This window comes from Dryobates pubescens, chromosome 13 (genome assembly GCF_014839835.1).
Source record: "Dryobates pubescens isolate bDryPub1 chromosome 13, bDryPub1.pri, whole genome shotgun sequence".
Classification (NCBI taxonomy): Eukaryota; Metazoa; Chordata; class Aves; order Piciformes; family Picidae; genus Dryobates; species Dryobates pubescens.
This window is the reverse complement of record NC_071624.1, coordinates 30,744,347-30,767,654: the sequence shown is the minus strand read 5'-3', so window position 1 is coordinate 30,767,654 and position 23,308 is coordinate 30,744,347. Positions and strand designations below refer to the sequence as shown.

Genomic DNA, 23,308 nt, shown 5'->3' with positions numbered 1-23,308 from the left:
GGAAAGTGGGAACTCTGCCAACGACAGGAGAAGCAAAGGCACTGCATATGACACTAAAGGAGAGAAACTGGCATTGCCTTATTCCAGGAGAACACCTGGTACTGAAGTAGTCTTCCCAAGAACCATATCTAAAGGTGGTTTGTGCTGCCCCTAAGTATTTCCTCTGGTGATCTAAGAACTGGAAAGGCTGTGGAAGAAGAGTTTTGAAAGTGGATTGTCTTAGCAAATGGCATGGGTTGGTCACCCCCTGCACGAAGCAGAAATTACTGTAGATTGAGGCAAGATTAAAAGGCCTAGATTAAAGAGGGAATGTATGAAATAGACTCAAAAATCGTTGCCTGTCTTTCACAAGCCTCTTTTGTGGTTTGTTTAATGCCAGTGCTAGCTCAAAAGTATGGTCTTTACTAGCCTACAGAGAAATTAGGATAAAAAACACACTTTGGGTGGGGGAAGAACTCATGTTGTTTCCATTAAGGTCTTAATGAGACCTAAAATTGTGTAAACAAAATGAATGGAGATTTGACAGCTTGCTGCCTGGCAAATAAAGGAGCCTACCATTTATTTTCTTGCTTTATTCATGATTTGACAACTGGAAACATGTCTTTGTTTTCTGGTTTTAGGCACAATGATAAATTAATTCAAATTTATGTCTTTGGAGGCAGATCTGCTTTTGCAGTAATGCTGTGTGTAATTGCAAATTTCATGCAGTGTTTGTCTCCTGATACTTTTGTTGCTGCTTATGTTGTCTAGGTAAAACTTTTACCTCCAGAACTCATCCACATTTCCATTTCAGTGGGTTTAGCTGTGGACTTCTGGAGGAGTGCTTTTGGGTTTATGAAGCTGATGCATTCGAAACCTGTTTGTTTGGAATGTAAAAGCAATCTGATTCTCAGCCTGTGCAGGCTCTTGCTGTTTGATTGATAATGTTGGGATTTGTAAAGCAGTTCCTTCATGTTATATATATATGCAATAGATGTATTTATAGTTTTGAAAGTCTTGCAACTTGTTTCACGCTGAACTGAAAGACAAATTTAAGGGACAGCAGCATTTTATGAGTTCTTTGAGGAAAGTCTTTACAGTGAGGGTGGTGAGATGCTGGAACAGGTTGCCCATGGAGGTTGTGGATGCCCTCTCCCTAGAGATGTTCATGGCCAGGTTGTATGAGGCCTTGAGCAATCTGATATAGTGGAAGGTGTCCCTGCCCGTGTCAGGGGGCTTAGAACTAGATGATCTTTGAGGTCCCTTCCAACCCAAGCTGTAAACACTCCATCACTGTACTGCATAGCCTCTGGTTTTCATAGCTGTCTCTGATTTTCAAACTATTTTAAGAGTATTAATTCTTATTAATTCCTTCCTCCATAAAGCAGAAAAATAAACAATAGTAAAAAATGTTGACTAGTTAAATATTGTCATTACTTCTCATTTTTATAAAGAGCTAACACAAAGCATTTCCAGAGATTATGGCAGAATTTGATTCATTACCAAAGTCAACAAGTGGTAGAACTGAATTGTTTCAGTAGCTTTTAATCTCCTCTTATTGTGTTGCCAGCATCAAAGAACTTGCATGCCATTGCTGTGTCTCTTCATTTCTTTTTTAAGCGCTGACAAAGTGTTGTCTTAAATTTCTTCTTTGCTTTGCTGCCATCAGTTTTTGTGCCATTTCAGTGGGAAGTGCTCACATATGCTTTTCACTGGACACGTACACATCCACATCTCTGTGCATCTACATTCAAAATGGAAACAGTCCCCCGCAGACTAACTGTTAGAGAAGTTATTTACTATCATCAACACACATTTCCCTAAATACTGTGGAGATTGGGATTAACTTGCCTTTCAGTTTTTAGTTTTGAAGTCTTTAGCTCTTCTGTGATTAGCAGGTGGCTTAGTTATTGACTTCAGCTGGGATAGGTGAGTGTCAGCTGTTGGTAATCAAAATGACATGAACATGGTCTTCAGCTGAGGCACAGCTCTTATTAAATTTGTAGCAGAACAAGAGCTACACAGTGGAAAGATTTTTTTGGTTGTTGTTATTACTATTGTTCTGCTTGCTGTGAGTTTCTGCAGAGATAAATTGGGGTAAAAATACTGCTGTGTCTCACTGAATTCTTGGTGTAGCTGGGTAGCCCCAGCACACTGCTTTTAATCCTCCTTGTGTCATAGACATAGTGCTGTTGTTTCTGATGTGGAGGACTGAAATTATAAAGGTGAGTGGAGTCATTCAAAATCAAAAGTGGAGTCGCTCGAGTCTTTCAAGATTAAACTCAATGTGAGCCTGGGCAGCCTGATCTAGTTGGAAGTGTCCCTGCTCATTGCAGGGGGTTGGACAAGATGACCTTTGAGTGTCCCTTCCAACCCAATTCAATCTGTGAGTGTTCTGGTCCCATTAGCTTCACTTTCTTGTTTTAATTGTTGATTCCCAACAAGTTGCTTCTCTTCTCCTTTCAGTAAAAATATGGTACAGTCTTTTGAAAGTTAGGGTACAATCCTCAGGAAGTTACTGTATTGTGAAGAGTCTTTGAAATTAGCTGGTTTTAAAAGGGAGACCAAACTTGCCTTAATTTCAGTTCTTGGAACAATTTATGAAGTGCTGACAAGCTAAGAGCAAGCAGAGAGCAGGAGTTCATAGCAGAAACAAGTCATTCACCACCTACCTTCAACATTATTGTTCTGTCCTCGTTTGTAAAACTAAGAGGATTTTGCATCTACATAATAATGAGGATTTGTAGTTTCCAAGTTGTTAAAAATCTCCCAGTGACATGAAAATGTATTTTTCTAATGGCATTACTGATACTGGAAATAAGTGGGCTTTGGAGGTTTACTGAAGGGAGGAATTTGCGGTTGGAATGTATTGATGAAGACATGGAGATAAAGCAAAATGGTGTTAGAATGAAAGATTCCTTACTTACAGTAGTGTTCAGAATGGACTTGTTGGCATCTCCTCAGTGCTTTCAGAGATGTGTCTAATCCAGCAGGATGCAATGGGCATATTTGTTTGGTTGTTGTTATTTTTCTGCAGGACTAAGTTTCACCACATGAGTAATCCTGGTTTACAAGGTCTGCTCTTTCTGTCTACAAAACATCCTTCTTGAAGGGAGAATGTTTTGGCACTGAAACCGACACTGAAATGCATGCCATGAGAGATGTATGTCTAAAAGATGTGATGTAAATAGAATGTAGCTTAGACCATTTCCTCTAAGGTTTATAGTATCAGAGAATTGTCTTGGTTGGGAAAGACTTCTAAGATCAAGTTCAAACTGACGCCACCAGGGCCATTAAACCATGTCCCAAAGTACTACGTCCACGCATTTCTTGAACACCTCCAGGGATGGTGCAGGTGTATTACTGTATGAATATTTGGAAGATGAGAGCTAAACCCAGTTATTAATAGAGTTACTTCCAGAACTGGTTAAAAATATTGTTTCTGTCACAGATGACTATTTCAAAGTGTCAGGAATCTGTTCTGAATTCTTCTGAGCAGCCAATAAATATGTAATATGTTAATATCAATTAAAAGATTCTAATACAGATCATGGAGTGCCACTGCAAGCAAGGGAATAGATTTATAGTCAGGAACTTTTTGGAACACAGATTTCTGACCCAGTAATCCGAAGCTGTAGTTTGAACAGTTGGATATTAAGTGCTTTGTGGTGGTTCAATATCAGAGTTACTGACTATAGATTGCAATTGCTCTTTTGGGATATTCTAGCTTCTCCTGCCTGCAGAGTGCTTCAAGGCTGATCTAAGACCAGGAAACTTTGTCTGAATCTTTCCATTGGCTCTGGTCAGTGTGATGGAATTCCTTTGGAAAGAATGATGGTGATGATTATTTCCTTCTACATGAAAGGTGTGACCACAGGCTTGTTGTGTGTGTGAATTATGGCAGGTAGCTTAGCCCCTCTGTGCTTTAGCAAGTCTATCTGTAAGACTGCCAGAGTAACACTGCACAAGGTGCTGGGAAGCTCAGTCACACTTGCAGTAAATCCCTTTCAGAAACCTGGCTCTGAACATACAGCACAAGTGCAGACAATTACTCCCTTCTCCCATTTTCCTAAGTGACCTCTTTTCTGGTGTGCTGCAAAAAAAGTGTTTGCTGCTCTAGGTGAGTTCAAGTTAAAATGTTTCGGGGTGGATGACAGGGATAGTGGAGGCTCTGTGTTTTTAACTATATGCCATATTTCCACGTGTCACTTACTGCAGCTAGTGGTTGGGAGGAAATTAAGTGTTGGAGATCAGTAAGAGCTTTGCCATTTCTTTCAGAGAGATCAAGACTGAACTATGCGGGCCCAAGACACAGATCTTTGGGCAGGTGCAGGAGTTTAATTCTGATTTAATTTGGTTTTCTTACAGAAGGAAGGAAGAGGTAGCAAGAGAAGGGAGCAGTGAATAAGAGTAGAGAGAGAAACATAAAATAATCCAATTAAAAAGACTGGTGGAAAAAAGGAAGAGAGAGGAGTAGGAACAATCCTTTGTGAACTTCTCCAACAGCTTTTCTCTTAAGGAAAGGGTGAAATCCTGGTTTAATGAACTGAGGAAATGGGCAATGCTCTGAGCATAGTTTTGAGCTGATACAAAGCAGAATGTTTTCTTTGCATTCCTGTAAGCAGGAATCTGAAGCACTGAATGATGTCTGAATGAAACATTATAAACCATTGTGCTGTGTGCACACTGTGGAGTTTCAGAGGGGAATGCAACTTCATCTCTGCTTATGTGACAGAATTCCTCATTTGTCTTAACACCTAGCTCATTGTTTCCTTTCCCTTGTACCCTCAGCATGTTGTTCCCTCTTCCCCATTTCCCCATGTCACATCCACCCTCACAGTTTCAGTGCCATCAGGACTGTGCTGATCAGCAATCAGTGTGTGCAGTAATTGGGAGCTTCTTTTGAAAATGTAAGAAGATACCAACCACCTGGAAGGACTGACCCAGAATCTGTATTTTCATTCCCAAAGGACTTACAATTAGAAATGTTTGTATTCACTCCAGAAGCTGTTTCTATTCAGTGGAAATATTCCATGTTGTGTCTTTTAAACAGTAAAACTAATTCTCCTTTATGAGGCAGTTCTCTTCCTTGAGTTAATGAGTTCGGTGAGCAAGGAGAACTTAGGACCTGTTACAAAGAAGCACTAAGGATCTGTACACCCTGCTGGCTCTTATGGTAGCTGTAGATAGTCACCACCTCTGAGTTAATATCTTAAAATGCTTATTAAGCAAGGGACATCTTCATTTTTTTGAGAGCTAACCTTCATCATTTTATTTTGTTCTTTCTCTCAAGCAAATCCAAACCAGCTCCACAGATTTCACCCAGTAAGTCTGTGGGAGGAGAATTTTGTGTCGCTGCAGTCTTTGGATCATCAAGGTCGTGGTTTGCAAACAATCCTGGTCTGAAAAGAGAAAAAGGTTGGTGCATCACAACAACAAGACTTGAATTTCAATTTCCATTTCCATTTTTTAGTTTATTTTCTCATTTTGTGATGGCTTCTGAGCAGAAGGTACTTTGCACTTGGGCTCAGTCTTGAAGGTCTTCTCCAACCTTAGTGATTCTATGATTCTATTTGTCTGTTGGCTTTGTTCCTTAAACTCAGTGACAACGGAGACTTTGGGGAATATGAGTAGGGTGGCTTTGGTAAATAGAAAAATTTACAAGAATATTAATTAGTGAGAAAAAATAATTGATCTTTTATTATGATACAATGACAGAAAGCAAACTTTGGAAGTTCAGACTAAGGACACTATGTGAAGTTTCACTGTCAGGTGAAGGTGAGACACCTTTGCTCAAGCTAACAAGCAGAATTATGTTTGGCAATGTGTGATTACCTGAACACAACTTTGATGAGAAACTGTGTCCCACCTTCTCTTACATGAGGCATTCCTATTTTTTGGAAACAAGGGGGAAACTGTGTGCTTTGTACAATTTTCTCTCTTTTAATTCACATTTTGGATTGCAGAAATAAAAAGGCAAGAGATTTAAAAGATTAAGAAGTCCACTGCATCTGCAAATGTTTTTTCCACCCCCCTGCTTCTTCTGAGCCATTGCAATAAGATTTTGTTTCTCCTTGCAAACAGATCAGTCCAAGCAGTTCGTAGTGGAGTCGCTGTATATTATCAGTTGTTACGGCAGCCTGGTGGAGCACGTACTGGAACCACGTCCCCTCAGCACTGCTCCCAAGATCAGTGATGACACACCTCTGGAAATGATGACCTGCCCAAGAGCCAGCTGGACTTTGGTTAGGTAGCTCATTCTTTTTTCCTTCTTTTTGTCCAGAAAATGGTTGTGCTCTTTTGTTTTGGAAGCAGTAAATGAAGTACGTTGTGGTTTTCAACTCTATTTTTATAGAGGACTCTTGATAGCAAATTCAAGCCTACCTTGAATGTCAGTGCTTACATGCTTACAGTTTTTGGCTCCCTAGTTCAGGAGAGACAGGGATATAGTCGAGAGAGTCCACAAGAGAGCTACAAGCGTGTTTAAGTGACTTAAACATCTCTCTTCTGAAGAAAGAAAGAGATCTGGGGCTGTTTTGTCTTGAGGGGAGAAGCCTAAGAAAGGATCTTATCAATGTCTATAAATATCTGAGGGGTGGGTGTGAAGAAGAAGGTGCCAGGCTCTCTTTGATGGTGCCCAGAGATAGGAGAAGGAACAATGGGTATGAGCTGAAACATAGAAAGTTCCACCTCAACATGAGGAGAAACCTCTCTGCTGTGAGGGTGTTGGAGGCCTGGAGCAGTCTGCCCAGAGAGGTTGTGAAGACTCCTCTCAACACTTTCAAGACCTGTTTGAATGGATTCCTCTCTGGCCTGCCCTAGGTGATCCTGCTTTGGCAGGGGGGTTGGGCTCCATGATCTCTAGACATCCCTTCCAACCCCTAGTGTTCTGTGATTCTATGTCTGAATGGGAGCATCAAAATACTTTGTAGATGTGAAGCTACATGAACGTGTTTATGGATCAGCAGAGCTCCTCATCAGCTGGTGATTTGAAATGATCATGTTGTACTTCAGCTTTTTATATAAGGACTAAACTCAATTATTTCAATAGTGTTAAAGTCCAGAACTCTGCCATGAGACAGGAGTGAGGTTGCCACCACGAAGCGTTGCAAAGAACTAGGCAAGTTATCCTGTGAGTAGCTGAAGGTAGCATTTCTTAAGACAGTTGAAGAAATGATTCCTGACACATGGAAGAAAGTAAACCAAACTTGATGAGAAAGTGTTGTCAGTGCTTTTGACGTTTTAAGATATTTCCCTATCGATTTTTCTTGGCTCCCATATTCCTTAGTGCTGCTTATGGCTGGGCTAGGTTGATCAATACTTGATTTACCAAGCTATTTAGGAATGGCCCACCCTAATTAAAATTACAACACAGACTTCTAGCCCATTACTGTTGAAATGAGGAGGTTGTAATGGAATTGAAAATTCTAATTGGATCAATAGCCCCTAACTTTACACAGCTTTATTTTCACAGTTTTTAAGGGCTCAATGGCTTCCCAGTACCCAAGCAGCGCTGGCTAACAGAACAAAAAAGTTCCCCACTTTCTGGTGGGTGTTTATATAACGTCAGCATGACATAAAATGGTCCTAAATCTGCTTCCCCAAGTTCATCTAAACCGCCTCCAAAATGTTTTCTTTGCGCAATACGCGCCGCAGGCGTTGTCTTTGCCTCTCAGTCTGCAGGGTTTGCTCATGCTGCTCAGCTGCCTGTGGTGTTTGCAGTGTTTGAACAAGCTAATTTAAATAATTACAAACATTTTGTGAGCTTGTATAGATAATTACATGTGATGACAGAAACACTGATTTACATTCTCTGTATTAGCTAAAATATTAATAGTCTTGTGTTTTACCTCAGAACTCCTCAGTGGAATGAACTCCAGCCACCATTTAATGCAAACCATCCACTGCTCCTGGCTGCAGATGCTGTGCAGTACTACCAGTATCTTCTGGCTGGCTGTAAGTAGCTGACAACTTTTTGTCTTGTCTTGTGTGCGTGTTTTAAGCTGTGTGTGACTTTCAGAGTCAGTTTTACAATGTATGTTGATCTCAGTCCATATTGTACCCCAGAATAGGGCTTTGTGTAGTCCACTGTGTTAATAATGGTGGGGTAGAGAACAGTTGATTTTTTTTACATATGAATCAGAGTTGTGAGGCTCTGACAGAGCCAAAATGTGAGTGCTTGGCAGGCTTTGCAAGTGTGACCCACTGGATCTCCTCGAGTGAGGGTTTCCTCACTTCATTTCTTCTTGTGCTTTTAGCCTTTTTCTCTCATGAGTTCAATACTTAGTGACAAGTGAGTGTATCTGCATTTTCCCTCTGCCCTGGAACTCCTGATTGCTGGGCTGCTTCCAGGCAGAGTTGCAGACAGCTGCTTCCCTTAGGAGCCTTGGCATCGCTTCCAGGGATGGCTGCCCACCTGCCTCCTCCTGTGTCTTATCCAGCCACATCATTCACAGGGAGCCAATGTGCATGGCATGGCACATGCAGAAACATTTCTATGCCTGTATCTTACAGCTGATATCTGAACTCACGTATTTTAGATTGGTTTTCTAGATAAATGACTGTTTATGCTATATTTCATGTTAACAGTTCCAAAAAGAGAAGAACATTGAGTAGCAAGTCTCTCTCTTTTTTTTTCTCCTAATCTTGGGTATCATCAAGACCAAAGTGATAAAGCAGTCAAAGTTTCACAAGGGAACAACTCTTGGCATATGTAAAGGTACCCATGGGGAAACTAAACCCTCTGCACAGTTGTCAGTGCAACTAATGCCAGCATGTTATATGACACAGGCATTTTAAAATGCAGAGAGTGGACATCTGGGCCAAAAGGCAGAATGTCTGAATGTGACTGGTAGAAGCAACACTGGTGCCAGCTAAGATTTGCTGCTTCTACCTGTCCATCTGTTGCATGTGCTCTGAGCTGAAAATGTTCTGGAAAACTGCAGGGTTAGGATCTTCCTTTTTCCTGTGAGCCTAAAAAAAGGAAGATAACTCAAAAGGTAAAAAAGAATATGAAAAAGTAATTAATAACTCATGACAGTGTGTTAAATGTGCCTTTGGCCTACAAGTTTTTGGCTAGATCCATGCATTATTTTATTCCATTTCGAGGTATGCAAGTTCTGCTTTGAGACTAAAGGCCATTGCAAGGCTGTGTTTTGGCTGTATAATATTTTACTGTATAAATAGAGATCACTATATTCAAATGAGGATGTCTGAAAGGAGTTGTGCAAGCCCATACTACACATTGCAAATGGTTTTGTACTGGAAACTTTGAAAAGGAAGAATACTAAGTGTCAACCCAGCAATGAATTTGTGTTATTCCAATTGCATGAAGAATTTTCATTCAGATTTGAGTTCACATAAGAGGAATTTATAGACTCATTGAATGGTAGGGGTTGGAAGGGACCTCTGGAGATCGTCTAGTCTAACCCCCTTGCTAGTTCTTTAAGATGGGCTTGGAATGTCAAGAAAAATAGAATAATAAACACTAAAGACAAAAAGGTATTTAGAGGACATAGTAAAACTGGCATTAAGAGAGAGGTTTGTGTATATCTGATCTTCTTTGAAGTTTTATTTGACCGCTGGATTTATTCTATCTGAAGCTACTCGGTGAAGTTCCTGAAGAGATGGAGTCAAACCAGGATTCACACAAAGGAGCCCAAGACACCTGTTAGCCTTCCCCCTGTTAAAGCCCTGCTAGAAAGGAGTTGTCTGGCTCTGCTTACCTGCAGCAGTGTAATGGGGCTGACATTAGCTGAAGCCTGTGGTTTGATGTGCTATCGCTTCCGTCAGGAAGTTTAATTGCCAGCAAATGGCTAAATAGGGGGTTAGGGTGAATGTTGCATCTGTCTGCCACGTTAGTGGTAAGAGGAATTCTGGCGCCGTTTCAGGGTCACTATTTGTATCTGTCCATCAGAGGCAGAATACAGCAGTTTCTCTCAGTTTCTGTATAGCATTTCTGCCAATTGTTTGGCTCCATTAAGTGTGCAGGGGAAATAAAAGCCTGAATGACCAAGTCACAAGGGGGTATGGATAGACCCTTTCTTTGTCCACACTCAGAACATTGCATTAGGTCTCATTATCCATTTATAATAAGTGACCTTTGCCCCCTGGGTCATTGAAAAATACTCAGTGTGCTTTTTAGCACAGAGTACCTCTGTCAGCAGACGGACGGAACAATGAAACGTCTGGCGGGCTGCTTGGAGCACTACACTCTGCAGGTTCTCATAAATATGTAGTCTGATGCCAAAACACAGGACCAAAATCTTCCTTAATCTCTGGAAAGTATAAAGGAGGCCAGTGAGTTCTTGTGATAAAAAGAGAACGTTCTCCAAACACTGCATTTGGTTATTTACACAGGGTTCGGCTTTTAATATTTGTAAAGAATCTTCAAGTTACATTCACAGCTAACAAGGAACCATTGTTTGCAGAAATATTTGGTACAACAAGTGTCCAAGACCTTTATCCCAAGGGTATTTGTAAGTGGATTAGCACAGCTGTTTCGTTGCTTTGAGGTCATCTGTGACATCTGCTGCAGAAACCTGGATCAGAGTATGCAGTTCATATCTACCTGAGCACTTTATCACAGCCCTGGCTGCTGCAGAGAGGTGAGAAAGTGGGCAGCAAGAGCTCTGGATCTATCTCTAAGCTCATGGCTTGAAAGAGCATTTGTGTGTTAAACTCCACAACCTGCTGGCCTGCAGGAAGCATCAGTATCCTGCTCCTCACTAGTTCAGGCTTTTTTTTGCAGTTGGTCAGAGTAGAAATAACCAGTCCTAAAAGGTGGTAGGTGCTAGAGGTTTCTTTCCTACCCTTCTCAGGTTTAATACAGAGTATTTTACCTTATTTATGTCTTCATTTGCCTGTGTTCTGAGCAACTCCTCAACCTAATCACAACACGGGAAGGAAACATAAGTCATGTTTTATTCTTCCTAGATGTTTTTCCTTGACATGAATCCCATCACCTGGTACGGCTGGACAGTCCTGGCAGCAGGAGGAGCATTGTGTGAGAGAGATAGGAGGGGTTTTGTGGTCCACAGGAAGACTTGGCTTTCTTCAGAGAGCTACCAAGCTTCATCATGACTTGCTCTTTAAAACCACTTGCTTCTGCCCATTTAGTGCTTAGCAATTAAGATGCTTCTGGTAGGATAAACTCTTGAGACCTGCTCTTAAGGTGTGCTTTTCGTGTCCATGACAATCTGCTGTTCGTATTCAGGTTCATATTCTCTCTGTGAATACTTTTCCCTCACTTACCATGACCCAAAGTCTTAGATACTTGATTGACTTAACTCCTGTTCCTTGCCCTGACTTCTGCACCTTGCATTTTAGCACGTTTGCATTCCTGCAGACATGTGCATGGCACAAAATGGAACTGCAGCGGCAATTGGTAACTTTGCCTGACAGCAGGAAGTCTCACAGCCTCTTTGCAGACTTCTTGTTTCCTTCTTCCTTCCCCTTCCTCTTTGAACTTCACTTTTTCATTGCGCTGGAGGAAAGGACTGTAGCTGAAGTCTCTGAAACATGGACAATTACGGGAAAAAACACCTTGAAAGCAGGTCAACTGCACACCCCCTGCCCCCCAAAAAAACCCCACCAACCAACCAAAAATTCCCCCCCACAAATACAGATATTGAATAAAATGAGATATGATTTCTCTCCTCTGGCTCTGGCAAGGGCACCTTCATATTCCAGGCAAGGGTTTTGGCTCATCGGGACCAATTTCATGGAGATGACCTGCAGCTGTCAGAAGCAGCCCAGTGACAAGAATTAATATATTAACTGGTATGCAGTACTCTTTGACAAATTGCTTACTAAATACATCAAAATTGATTGGACATTCTGTGTTTAAATTGACAAATGACTGCATTAGGGGAAGGAGGGAAATCCATTAATTACGGCTGCCCTCAACCATAGGAAATGTAATCGTATAAATATAGATTTTGTTAAAACAAAAGTCTCTGCTCTGCTGGAGTGTTGCTGGTAAGTGTCCTTGCACCTCTTTGCTATTAAACCTGCACTAGGAGGTTTTGAAGACAGATCTTTGCAATTGGCTTTTAAATAATCAAAGAGCATTTCTGTTGTGTTAAAAGGAATGATGCAGTGTTCCTTCAGCCCTCTCTGACCGCTTCTGGAGGTTGTTTCCCTCTCAGAGAAACTGCCATGCAGCTGAGGTTCTGCTGGCTCCTTAGCTGTTTATTCTAAATGCAGTGTAATTCATATTCCACCGTCTTCAGGTCGAAACCAGTACTCTGTGGTCTCGATCTTTGTTCCTGTACCGCTCTCCAAGTAATGCTTGCAGGGCTGTTACTTATTTCTGAGGAAGAATTTGCACTTGAGTTAGGCCTGGAGATATAATCAGTTTTATAGGCTTCGTTAAGGGATTCTTGAAAAGATTAAGGTCTGTATTTATGGCTGCCTTTGACTTTTGGCTGTTACAACAGATTTTCATTTCTGGACCAACTGCTGTACATATCTTGTGTTTGCCTGAAAATGGCTTTCATTAGAAGTCAAACTTAGCAACTATTCATTGTCTTCAAAGGGAGGGGGGTTAGCCTTTCCTCACTGTTTGTTTGGGCTAAATGATAACACAATTTATACAGATAATCTCTGTAACTCTGACATCATGTTTGCACTTCCTGCTCCCTCTAATGAAAGCTGTGCACCCTGAGCAAGGCTTTCGTCTCTAAGCAACATTGTGGTTCTCTATGGCCTCGTTTATATTCCTTTGATACATTCCACTGATGGAAATAAAAATTCCATCCAGAGAGCTGGTGAATATTTTGCAGTGAGAATGGAGACTGTGTTAAATAACTGCGTGAATATGTGCTGTGAAGACAGATACCATGGAAAACAAGCTCCAAGGAGCGTAACGCAAGCCAAGCTGCTGCCACACGAGTTACACCAAGCAGGCCCAGTGAGGAATCTGGTCGTACTGGTCTGCAGACCTTTCTCCCAGCTCAGCAGAGCGTGGTGGAGGTCTGGCAACAGGCTAATGAACTGGGACTGACAATTTTATTTAGTGTTCTGCCACTTCTCAGCTTTCTGCCTCTGTATTTCACAGGGCTGGAGCACCTCCCCTATGGGGACAGGCTGCAAGAGTTGGGGCTGGTCAGCCTGGAGAAGAGAAGGCTCCAGGGAGACCTTAGAGCAGCCTTCCAGTACCTGAAGAGGGCTACAGGAGAGCTGGGGAGGGACTTTTTACAAGGGCTTGTGGTGATAGGATGAGGGTCAATGGCTGTGAGCTGGAGGAGGGGAGATTTAGACTGGAGATTAGGAAGAAATTCTTTACAGTGAGGGTGTGGAGACCCTGGAACAGGTTTCCCAGGGAGGTTGTGGATGCCCCCTCCCAGAAGGTGTTCGAGGCCCGATTGGATGAGACCTTGAGCAACCTGGGCTAGTGGAAGGTGTCCCTGCAGTGGTTTGAAGTAAGAGAAGAGAAGATTTAGACTGGATGTTAGGAACGAGTTCTGCACCATGAGGATGGTGGAATACTGGATCAAGTTGCCCAGGAAGGTAGTTGAGGCCCCATCCCTGGAGATATTCAAAGTGATGCTTGACAAGGCTCTGAACAACCTGATATAGTGGAGGATGTCCCTGCTCACTGAAATGGGGTTGGACTGCATGACCTTTGGAGGTCCCTTCCAACCCGAACCAGTCTATGATTCTATACTTGCTAAAAGAACTTCCTGAGTCTCCCATAGCAGTAGTTTGGAAGGATTCATGCATATGTCCTGTAAAAATCCATACTTGGGGGAAAAAATTCCTTGATATTTTTGAGGAGGATGTTTCTATGCAGAAAAAATTGGGTTCAGAGTTTTCAGCAAATGAACACTTAAGTATTCCTCTTGATTCAGGTCCTCTCACTAAACATTACATGAAGTTCTGAGTGTGTGTGTCTATGAACTAGGAGTGAGTGTGTGTATTTGAGCTAGGAGTGAGACACATAAAGCTTGTGGTAGGGGAATTTTGGCAATTTGAAGAAACATTTCACAGCTGGAATGTTTTGCTGTGTTTAAAGCTCTATCAGATTGTGTCTATAATTCATAAATCTATGTATTTTTATATAGATTTTATGGCTGCAGTTACATTTCCAGTGAAACCGATTCCAAGCATGCATTTCTCTTAAAGAGTTGTTGCATGGATTTGGGGATTTTTATGGCAGTAGTCACAGTGAAAATGGAATTTTCAGGTTTGCTTCTCAGACTTGGAGGCGTAACAGATTGCCAGCTAATCTGGATCACCTTCCCCTTCCAGTAAAGGTGTTTCTAATGAAATTGTAATTCCTGGTGTTTGTTTAAGGGAAAACTGTGTTTCCCTAAAACTGTAACCAGCACTTCCTGCTCCCTACAGGAAACAGGATTGAGTGGTAAAGGGAAGCAAATGTAATTCCTGGCTGAGCTGAGGACTGATTGGGATAAACAGGAGCAGGGCAGATGGCGTTTCATGAAAGAGCCGCACTGTTGCGTGTGAGCAGTGACTAAATCTGATACGTTCTTCAGCCATAATTGGTGTTTGTGAGCTAATGTGGACACAGTAGATAAAAGTCAACTCTGCAAGGTGCACTGGCAATGCCTGTTAAGTTTTTGATGCATATCTACACCTGGGCCTGCGCGTGGCTTCATCAGACGGCGGAGTACTTGCCCATCTTAATCCGCATTTTACCAACTAGCCGCTGGAAACAGCCCTGCGCGCAGGAATTAAAACACTTTCAGATGTGTACAAACAACAATAATGAACAAGGGCACATGCTGAAATAGTTCTTTACCATTCTTACATGGTCATCTGGAACTTCTTAGAGAGGGGTCCATCAACACGCAGGGGTCAGTTTTCAAAGCAGTGTACAGGGATTTAGCCGCGCGACTCCTATTGACGTTAATGGGAGTCAAACGGCTAAATCCCCACGCACCGCTTTGAAAATTTACTACTAAGCCTCTTGACTTCTCACTACATACTTTGATTGTAACAGTAATCCATGGTTAACATAATTTTCCCGACAATAATGTCAAACATACTTTTGAAGTCAGTGAATTATAGAAATAGTTACCTCTTCCATAATTCTTTAAAGATGGCCATCAGATGGATCTCGCCATAGGTTCGTGCAGTTGGAATTATTCTTTAGCTCAGGCAAGAAGATATCTGTTATCCTTTGGTGCAGAACTGATAGTCTGCTCACAGTCTGGGCATTTAAAGCCTTCAACAGCCTTAAGGTGCTCCGTACTGTGAGTAATATCAGGTTCTAGCTCTGCCGAGCTGTTTTATGTTCATTGTACTTGACTGGTTTCCTCTGGGAACTTTAGAAATGGAAGCTGGAGTTAAGCACAGTGAACCTATCCCCCTCTTGCAGTGCAACCAGGAGTAATGGTGAAGCCTGAACACCTAATCAGCACTTTTTAGGCAGGGGGGGTGGGGGGGAAAGCCAAGCTGTTGACTATCAGACTGGTGAAAAGTAAGGAGCAAGTAAAGCAGTCATCAAAGCTGGGATAATCTAAGGAGCATTCCTATTCTGATTACAGACTTACCTGTTCCTGTAAGATGAAAGTTCTGAAACAGAGAATGGATGGTCTATAAAGCACCTAATAAACTGTGGGCAGTATACAAATAATGAATGAATAAATCTGTAAGGCAATTGGCAGTGTGAAATAACTGTTAGGCTGGCTAAACTCCCGGTTTACGGGGGGAGGGAGGGGTGGTTAAGCCTACTTTTATGATGTTTATGCATACAAGAATCTCAGAAAGTCCTAACAGGGTAAAAAATGAGTGGGGAGAAGTTCTGGGTAAGAAAGGACCTTTTAATTTGCATGGCATGCTCCTGCAGAAGTTTACAAGCTGGAAAATAACATTAAAACCAGAACTTTGTTCAGTAACATACAGCCACAGGTGAAAATACGTAGAGCATATCACCAAACTACAGAGAGTTCATTTGAAATGTGGCTGTGAGCATTCTGCCTGAACTGAAAATCTCATCTTCGCTTTCCTATCAAACTGGAGCAGAGGCAGAGCCAGCAGGCACAGAGCTGTCTGCTGCAGGAGAAGATTTAGGAACATGCATGAGGTAAAACTCACTAAGCAGTCATTGGACCTGAACTACATGGCAAAGCTGACTGGGGGATACCAAACCCAACCTCAGACAGAAGTGAGATCACATCTGTAAGATGGAAAGAAAGTGAACCTGTGGAATTTGAAATGGCTGCATATAGACCTAAACCGCAGCTGTCACACTCCACTTGTCTTGGGTAACCTGATGGAACTAATATGCCAGTAGTTCCAGAAGCAGCATGAAGTAAATCATTCAAATTGTGGAGCTTGATTTTAAGAGAAGCACTCCTGAAGCTTGTTGACAAGCATGTGATTACCTCAGGCCTCTAAACCCCTAGGTTTAAGGTGTAGCATGGGAACCACAGAAAAAAAAGCATCAAAATAATCTGTTAAAGTGTGATTTATGTGAAACCAAGGGATGTGGCGTTTTACTCCGCATACCTGTTTGCCATGGACATCACTGCAGGCTGCAGGTGGACACAGGGTAGACTTCAGAGCTGATGAATTAATTGAGTACACTGCTTCTGTCTCTGCTGGATTTTAGACCCATATTTCAAAACACAAATTTTGTGTATTCAGCTGAAATGAAGGAAAGCTCCTTGGGTGTCTGCAGGCATGTGTACAGCAGGCAGCACAGAACAAATATTCTTTATAGTCTGCAAATGCCTTTGTTTGCTCTTAATTTGCACAAGCATCCATCCCTTGGAGAAGAGCACATTGGGAATTTCATCTATAACTCTCAATTAAAGAGAATTGTGTAAAGCTTATTTATATAAATGAGAAAATTAAAACCTTTTGGTTCAAGAAGTACACAGAACTAAGTAAAACTAATGATTTATTGTTCCCAAATTAAAGCCATAAGGGCGCAGGCTACAATTGAGCTGTAGTGTTTCTTTGTTCCAACACTTCTATGCTGCTGAAAGATGACAATTTATAATCTTGGGATGAATAAAGACTTGTCTTGGGTCTAGGTATTTATTGTATAATTAGCCCATCTCTGAACAAAACCACTGTGTGTTAATTCCAATATTCATCAAGCATCTGTATTTGGCTGGGTCTTGCTCACGTGGCAGGAATGCCTGTGCAGATGAGTTGAGGTTAATAGAAATTGGTTGTTTTCTTTCTTTGTCACTAAATGTGATGGCAAAGGTTCAGCACAATGAGGGTTTTTCATCTTTCATCATTGAGCTGTGTGAATCAGGTCCTGGAGCTGCAGAGGGATATCAGCCGAGCTATATTTCAGCTTTTGTTTTGGCTTGTGTCGAAACTTTTGTCTCTCCAGTCACTTCTGTGCAGTTTTCCTGGTACTAGCAATTAACACAAAGCACTGAATTTGGAACATGTTGGTTGTTGGGGTTTGGATTGTTGGTTTTGTGGGTTTAGTTTTGTTTTGTTTTCCAGATCTTTGCTTTTAATATTCCTCCCCCTCACCCCCAAGTATAGTAGTAAGATTAATCCTGTAACTCCTGGGAAGGGAGCCTGTAAACTTTAACGTTAGCTTAGGATGTTGGTAAGCATCTGCAGCTTGCACTTTGAGGGTAGAAAATGAGATGGCAGTGTTCAATTGATGAAAGAAGATGACATTTTTTTCGCTGAGATCATTTTTTTCTGTAGATAAGCATGGAGTAGTTAAGCAGAGCTAGTCAGGATCACAGAATGTTAGGGGTTGGAAGGGACCTCTAAAGATCATCCAGTCCACCCCCCCCTGCCATATCAGGATCATCTAGGGCAGGTCACACAGGAAAGCATCCAGGTGAGGTTTGAATGCTTCCAGAGGAGACTCCACAACCTCTCTGGGCAGGCTGTTCCAGGGCTCTGTTACCCCCTGTCCTGTCACTGGACATCCCTCAGCAGAGCCTGGCTCCATCCTCCCCACACTGCCCTGCACATCTTTATCAACAGGAATGAGGGCATCCCACAGGTTCTCCTGCTTCAAGCTGCAGAGCCCCAGCTCCCTCAGTCTGTCCTCTCAGGGAGATGTTCCACTGCCAGCAGCAGCTTTGTGGCTCCGTGCTGGACTCTTCGAAGCAGTTTTCTGAGGTCCTTTTGAACTGAGGGGCCCAGAAACTGGACACAATATTTCAGATACAGCCTCACCAGGTCAGGGTAGAGGGTGAGGAGAGCCCCTCTCAACCTACTCACCACAGCACTTCTAACTGGATGGAGGAACAGGAATATATTCCAGATTTAGGCTTGATGAAGATCCCTTTTTGCTTGAAGGAGGACAGAGATTAAAGATGCTAGTGTTATTTTTGAGCAGCTCAAAGACTTTTTTGCCCTTTTGCCAAATATTTATGGCAGAGCTCTGACTTTTGCTGTAGGTAGCACTCTGCTTTTTGAAGTGACCTTGAATGCTTGTGGATGGAGTTTTTTGTTTTATAAGTGGAAGTGAGAAACCCAGGTCCTGTTCTACTGCAGAAAGAGAAGCTGCATGCTCTAATTCTCACCTTGCATTTTAACAAGCACTCATGGCCTTTGTACTCTTTCACTCCAAGGCTAATTATTCAAAAATCTGCATGTTGTGCATATCCAGATTAAGCAAACCCAGTTGCATTCTGATATTTGATCTATATTTGTTCAAGATGTTTGTGTAAGAATGGCCAAAAAGTATAAAAATTGGCACAGCTCAGACTCAAAGCATTGAATTATTTTAGCAAGGTACAAAACACTGCAGCTGCCAGTGAAATACCTCCCTGCAACAAGGGCTTGCTCGCTCCTGTGCCATTTGTGACTGTTTCCTGATGAAAAAGAAATTAGAGTGCAAGATAAACCATCAGCTGCTGCAAAGCTTCTGAACACCATGAATTGTACTATTGGCTATCCCACTTTACAGGGAAATCCCTTAGGAACTGGAAAAAACTCAGCTTGAGAGCAGCTTCACTGGTGTGTGAGTGGCTGCCATCCTTTCCAGTGTGAATTCAGGTCTTCAAAGAATTAAGCTGGAAGAGAAAAGATTACTTTCAAGCTCAGATTCCTGGAAACGTGCCTCTGGGCTTAAATTAATCTCATCTTGGAACCTGATACAGATGCAAGAGGTGTGTGACCCAGAAATGAAGGGAAAATAGCAACTTTACATTTTCCTATGTTGCCTTGATATTTGTTCCTGTAACTTGGAGGCCATTTTTGACTTGGGGAAGCTGACCATAAGTCTATCTGTAATCAGCAGTAGAGCAATGGCAAATCTCCAGTACAGATCACTTGTCTTATAAGGTCATATCTCAGAGAACACTGCATGCTCCCACTAAGGGCAGTGGGAGTAGAGCTTGCTTTGCCTGTGGTGAGGCTGGGACCATCATTATGGGTTCCTGCTATCAAAACCAGACTCTCTTTAAATGCCTGCTTTTGTGATAGGTGTGGTATATAAATGCTATTTTATTAAATAGCAAAATAAATTACTGAGGTTTGACCTCAGCTGAGGCTTTATCACTGTTGCCCTGCTGGTGAACTCGAAGGCAGAGCTTTTTGGTGGAATTCAGCATGTCGTCGCTTTTTTTTTTGGTAGAAAGAGTTAATGCTGTGCTCTGGAGCTGCACTGGGATGGAGGTTACTGCAAAGCTGTGATCCCTCAAGAAAAGGCAACAGCGTGGGACCAAAACTTCTGAAATTTGGCTTCCTCCCTCACTGGGAAGCAGTCTTGAATCTGCAGTGAAATGGAAGAGTATTAACAAGGGAGAAGCGACGTCACAAAGCAGGGGGGATGCTGCTCCATGGGCTAGTGTGTTTGCAACTAGTCACTGAATAGCAGCTTCCCTCATCTTGACAGCTCGAGCAGTTGCCCCTGGGATGGAAAACAAAAAGAAATTCAGAACAGTCCATAAAGTTCCCATTGGTTTGAAAGCAAAAACATCTGCTAGAGCCATGAACAGTTTGTTAGCAGAGTTCAATAACAGGAAAGCCTGCAGTTGATCAGCTGTGCCCTCAGAAACAGGCATTGCTCCAGTCAGTAGAATTTATTGTAGGGGAGGCAGGAGAAGATTAGGACAGCAGCTGAACGTGTCAGAATAATGAGTTTGTTTCATAGGGCCCAAATGTAAACGTGACTGGTAAGGAAGAAGTGTGGGGGTTAGGCTTTCACATTCAGAGAGTTACTGCAAGTGGTCAGCTCTTTGTGAGCCAGGGAGGTTTGTGTGTTAAGAGGGGTTTGAGATGGGCTAGGCAGACACATCCTTGAGTCACTGAATTAGATCTGTCAGGGCTGTAATAGAGCAGGTGAAGGCAGTTGCTGGGTTAGCTGGAAAACTGCTGAATACTCACTGCTGAAACAAGGTCCATGGCTTCTGAGGTGTGTACCTACGCATAGAGCAGGCACAAACGGTGCTGATTTCAGTTCATGAGGCAGATGCATAGTATCTTGTGGGGAAAAACACTTTGTAAGGTCATATCCTAATGCTTTGAGCCATTCTTTAATGAGTTGGCCCCTAAACTGAGTTTGCAATGTTTTGGGTCCCAGAATGAGGATGCTGTGTGATACAGAGGTGTTATGGGTGGTTCCATAGCTGAGGTTGATTTGATCCATAGAACAATTTGGGTTAGAAGGGACCTTGAACATCATCTAGTTCCAATCCCCTGCCATGGGCAGGGGCACCTTCCACTATCCCAGGTTCCTCAAGGCATCATCCAACCTGGCCTTGAACACCTCCAGGGAGGGGGCATCCACAACCTCCCTGGGAAACCTGTTCCAGACTCTCACCACCTTCACTGTGAAGAACTTCTTCCTAATCTCCAGTCTTCCCTACTCAAGCTTCAATCCATTCCCTCTAATCCTATCACTATAAGCCCCTGTAAAATGTCCCTCCCCATCTTTCTTGTAGCCTCCTTCAGGTACTGGAAGGCTGCTCTGAGGTCCCCCCAAGACCCTTCTCTTCTCTAGGCTGAAATGTCCCAACTCTCTCAGCCTGTCTCCACAGGGGAAGTTCTCCAGCCCTCTGATCATCTTGGTGGCCTCCTCTGGACCCACTCCGACAGTTCCATGTCCTTCTTGTGTGTGGGGCCCCAGATCTGGACGCAGTACTCCAGGCGGGCTCTCACAAGAGCAGAGGGGGAGAGTCACTTCACTTGTCCTACTGGTCAGCCCAGGGTACAGTTGGCTTTCCGAGTTGTGACAGCCACTTGCACAAACAGGATGCAAATGCCTTTCTTCCATCTCCCGTACGGATTTACGGACACCCCGTGCTGTTTACGTTACAGAGGCGCCGTTCTGTGTTTCTGGTTCCAGTTGTGTCTGCTCTGCCATTATAAACTCCTGTTATTAGGGGTTTACAACGTGCCTGTAAAAATTTGTAGTTGATGGAAACTCGACACATGAGGTCAGCCCTGTAATATTGGAGTTTTTAAAAATCAATTTAAAAGCCCCGGAGTCGATTTTGGATTGTGTGACTATAAAAATATTGGTTCTGATTTTAGCATTGTCCGGTCTCTTAAGGCTGTAGCATAAAACCCTCTTGCTTTGCCAAAGTCAAAACACCATTGGTGCATTTGCTGCTTTTAATTTGCTTTTGTGGTGTCTGCTCTGCCCTCAAAGTAGCTATGGTTTCATAGTGTTGAATCCAGGCTTCCAATGGGCCTCTGAGAGTAAGCAGCCACAAGAAAGTACCTCCTGTCTTATTGCCTGGGTGCTTGCTCGCATTTTGCCTTCTCCAAACTCCTTCAGCTTTTCTCAAGTGTGAAGTTTTAGTTAGAGCAACATGCTGCTGCTGCTGTAGAAAGTGAAGTAGCTGGACTGTGTGAAGCTTTACTAACACATTTAAATGACTCAAGGACCAGGCATCACAAAATATTAAGCTTTACAATGATGAGTCTACAATTCTCTGACTTTTTTTTGTGTGGTGGTAGCATTTAAACACTAAGTTCTGATTTTCCCCAAAGTCTTATACAGTCAAGCTGTAGATACAGTAACTGTTAGAAGCCTGCAGAGCTGAACAACTTCTGTTTTCCCACTGGAGCAAGTCCACAGGAAGGTAAATGACAGCAGTGAACAGAGGAACAAAATCCACTTAGTTTTGTTCTGTGAATTGAGATTCAGACTTTTGGAAACAGCAGAGATTTAGGTAGTGAAAGAGTTAATACTAATGTAGGATTTGTTTGTCAAGAAAAGGTTTGCTGGTGAGCACTGTGGATTGATCTAATGTTGTCAAACCAAAGATTCACCCATCCTCGGCTTTCTGGTGTGACTGGAAGTGATGCTCCAACATCCAGGAGTTTGGAGTTTGTGAGGTCCTTGGTGTCTGTGTCTGGATTGTTGTGTTTAGTAGCCACTGGTGAATTTGTCCCTCAGCTTTCTAGTTATCCATGTCACCTGCAGCTGAAACAAGTGGGTTTCTTTATCTGTCCAAAATGATTATACAGATTGACTGTAGTGCAATGCAACTCTGAATAAAGAATTTCTGGGGTTTTATGATCCAGTGAAATAATCTCAGTACTTAATCTTGGTAGCAAATTCAACATCAAATTCATTGTTACAGGTTCCTAATCAATATACTGTTACTACTGTAACTGAAAAGGTGACAGTGAGGTGATCATGAAGCACATCCAATTAAATGGCAAGAAAGTCATACCCTAAACCCCAAGTTTTTGTGAAGCCAGCTTTCAATTAGTTACATGAATGTCAAAATGGGAGTGAGGACTCACTTCAGGAAGTCCTGGAAGTAGCATCAGGGGTTTAAGAAAATACAAATGTTACTGTGCCAATAGGTGTTTCCCCAAACATTTGAGAGTATGTCTGACTTTTCAGTTCTCTGGGTTTTTTTCAGTGGTTCCCCCAGGGAGCCCTGGGCCGATCACTCGACACGAGTCGTACGACAGCTTGGCCTCTGACCACAGCGGGCAGGAGGATGAAGAGTGGCTTTCACAGGTATGGTTTCTGAGAATGTTCATCATGGAGTCATGGAATGATTTGGGTGGGAAGGGATCTTAAAGATCATCAAGTTCCAATGCCCCTACATGGGCAGGGACACCTACCACCAGACCAGGTTCCTCAAAGCCTCGTCCAGCCTGGTCTTGAACACTTCCAGGGATGAGATGTGTACAACTGCTCTGGGCAAACTGTTCCATTGTCTCACCACCCTCACAGTAAAGAACTTCCTAATGTCCAATCTGAATCTACCCTGCTCTAGTTTGAAGCTGTTGCCCCTTGTCCTGTCACCACCTGTCCTTACAAACAGTCTTTCTCTAGCTATCCTGTAGCCCCCTTCAGGCTGCTCTAAGGTCTCCCTGAAGCCTTCTTTTCTCCAGGCTGAACAGACCAAAGTCCTTCAGCCTGTCCTCACAGGAGAGGTGTTCCAGCCCTCTGGTCATC

The 23,308-nt window shown here is 42.6% G+C and overlaps 1 protein-coding gene across 11 annotated transcripts in view; it reads left to right on the top strand.

The window, feature by feature from the left end:
• Window positions 1–23,308, top strand: part of BCAS3 (BCAS3 microtubule associated cell migration factor) — a 375,413-nt gene that overhangs the window by 137,930 nt on the left and 214,175 nt on the right. For all 11 annotated transcript variants that reach the window (XM_009902820.2, XM_054166698.1, XM_054166701.1 and 8 more), the window contains 4 exons: window positions 5,273–5,397; window positions 6,064–6,229; window positions 7,835–7,935; window positions 22,764–22,864. In XM_009902820.2, the coding sequence (XP_009901122.1) occupies window positions 5,273–5,397; window positions 6,064–6,229; window positions 7,835–7,935; window positions 22,764–22,864 (493 nt within the window). The remainder of the gene's footprint in view (window positions 1–5,272; window positions 5,398–6,063; window positions 6,230–7,834; window positions 7,936–22,763; window positions 22,865–23,308) is intronic.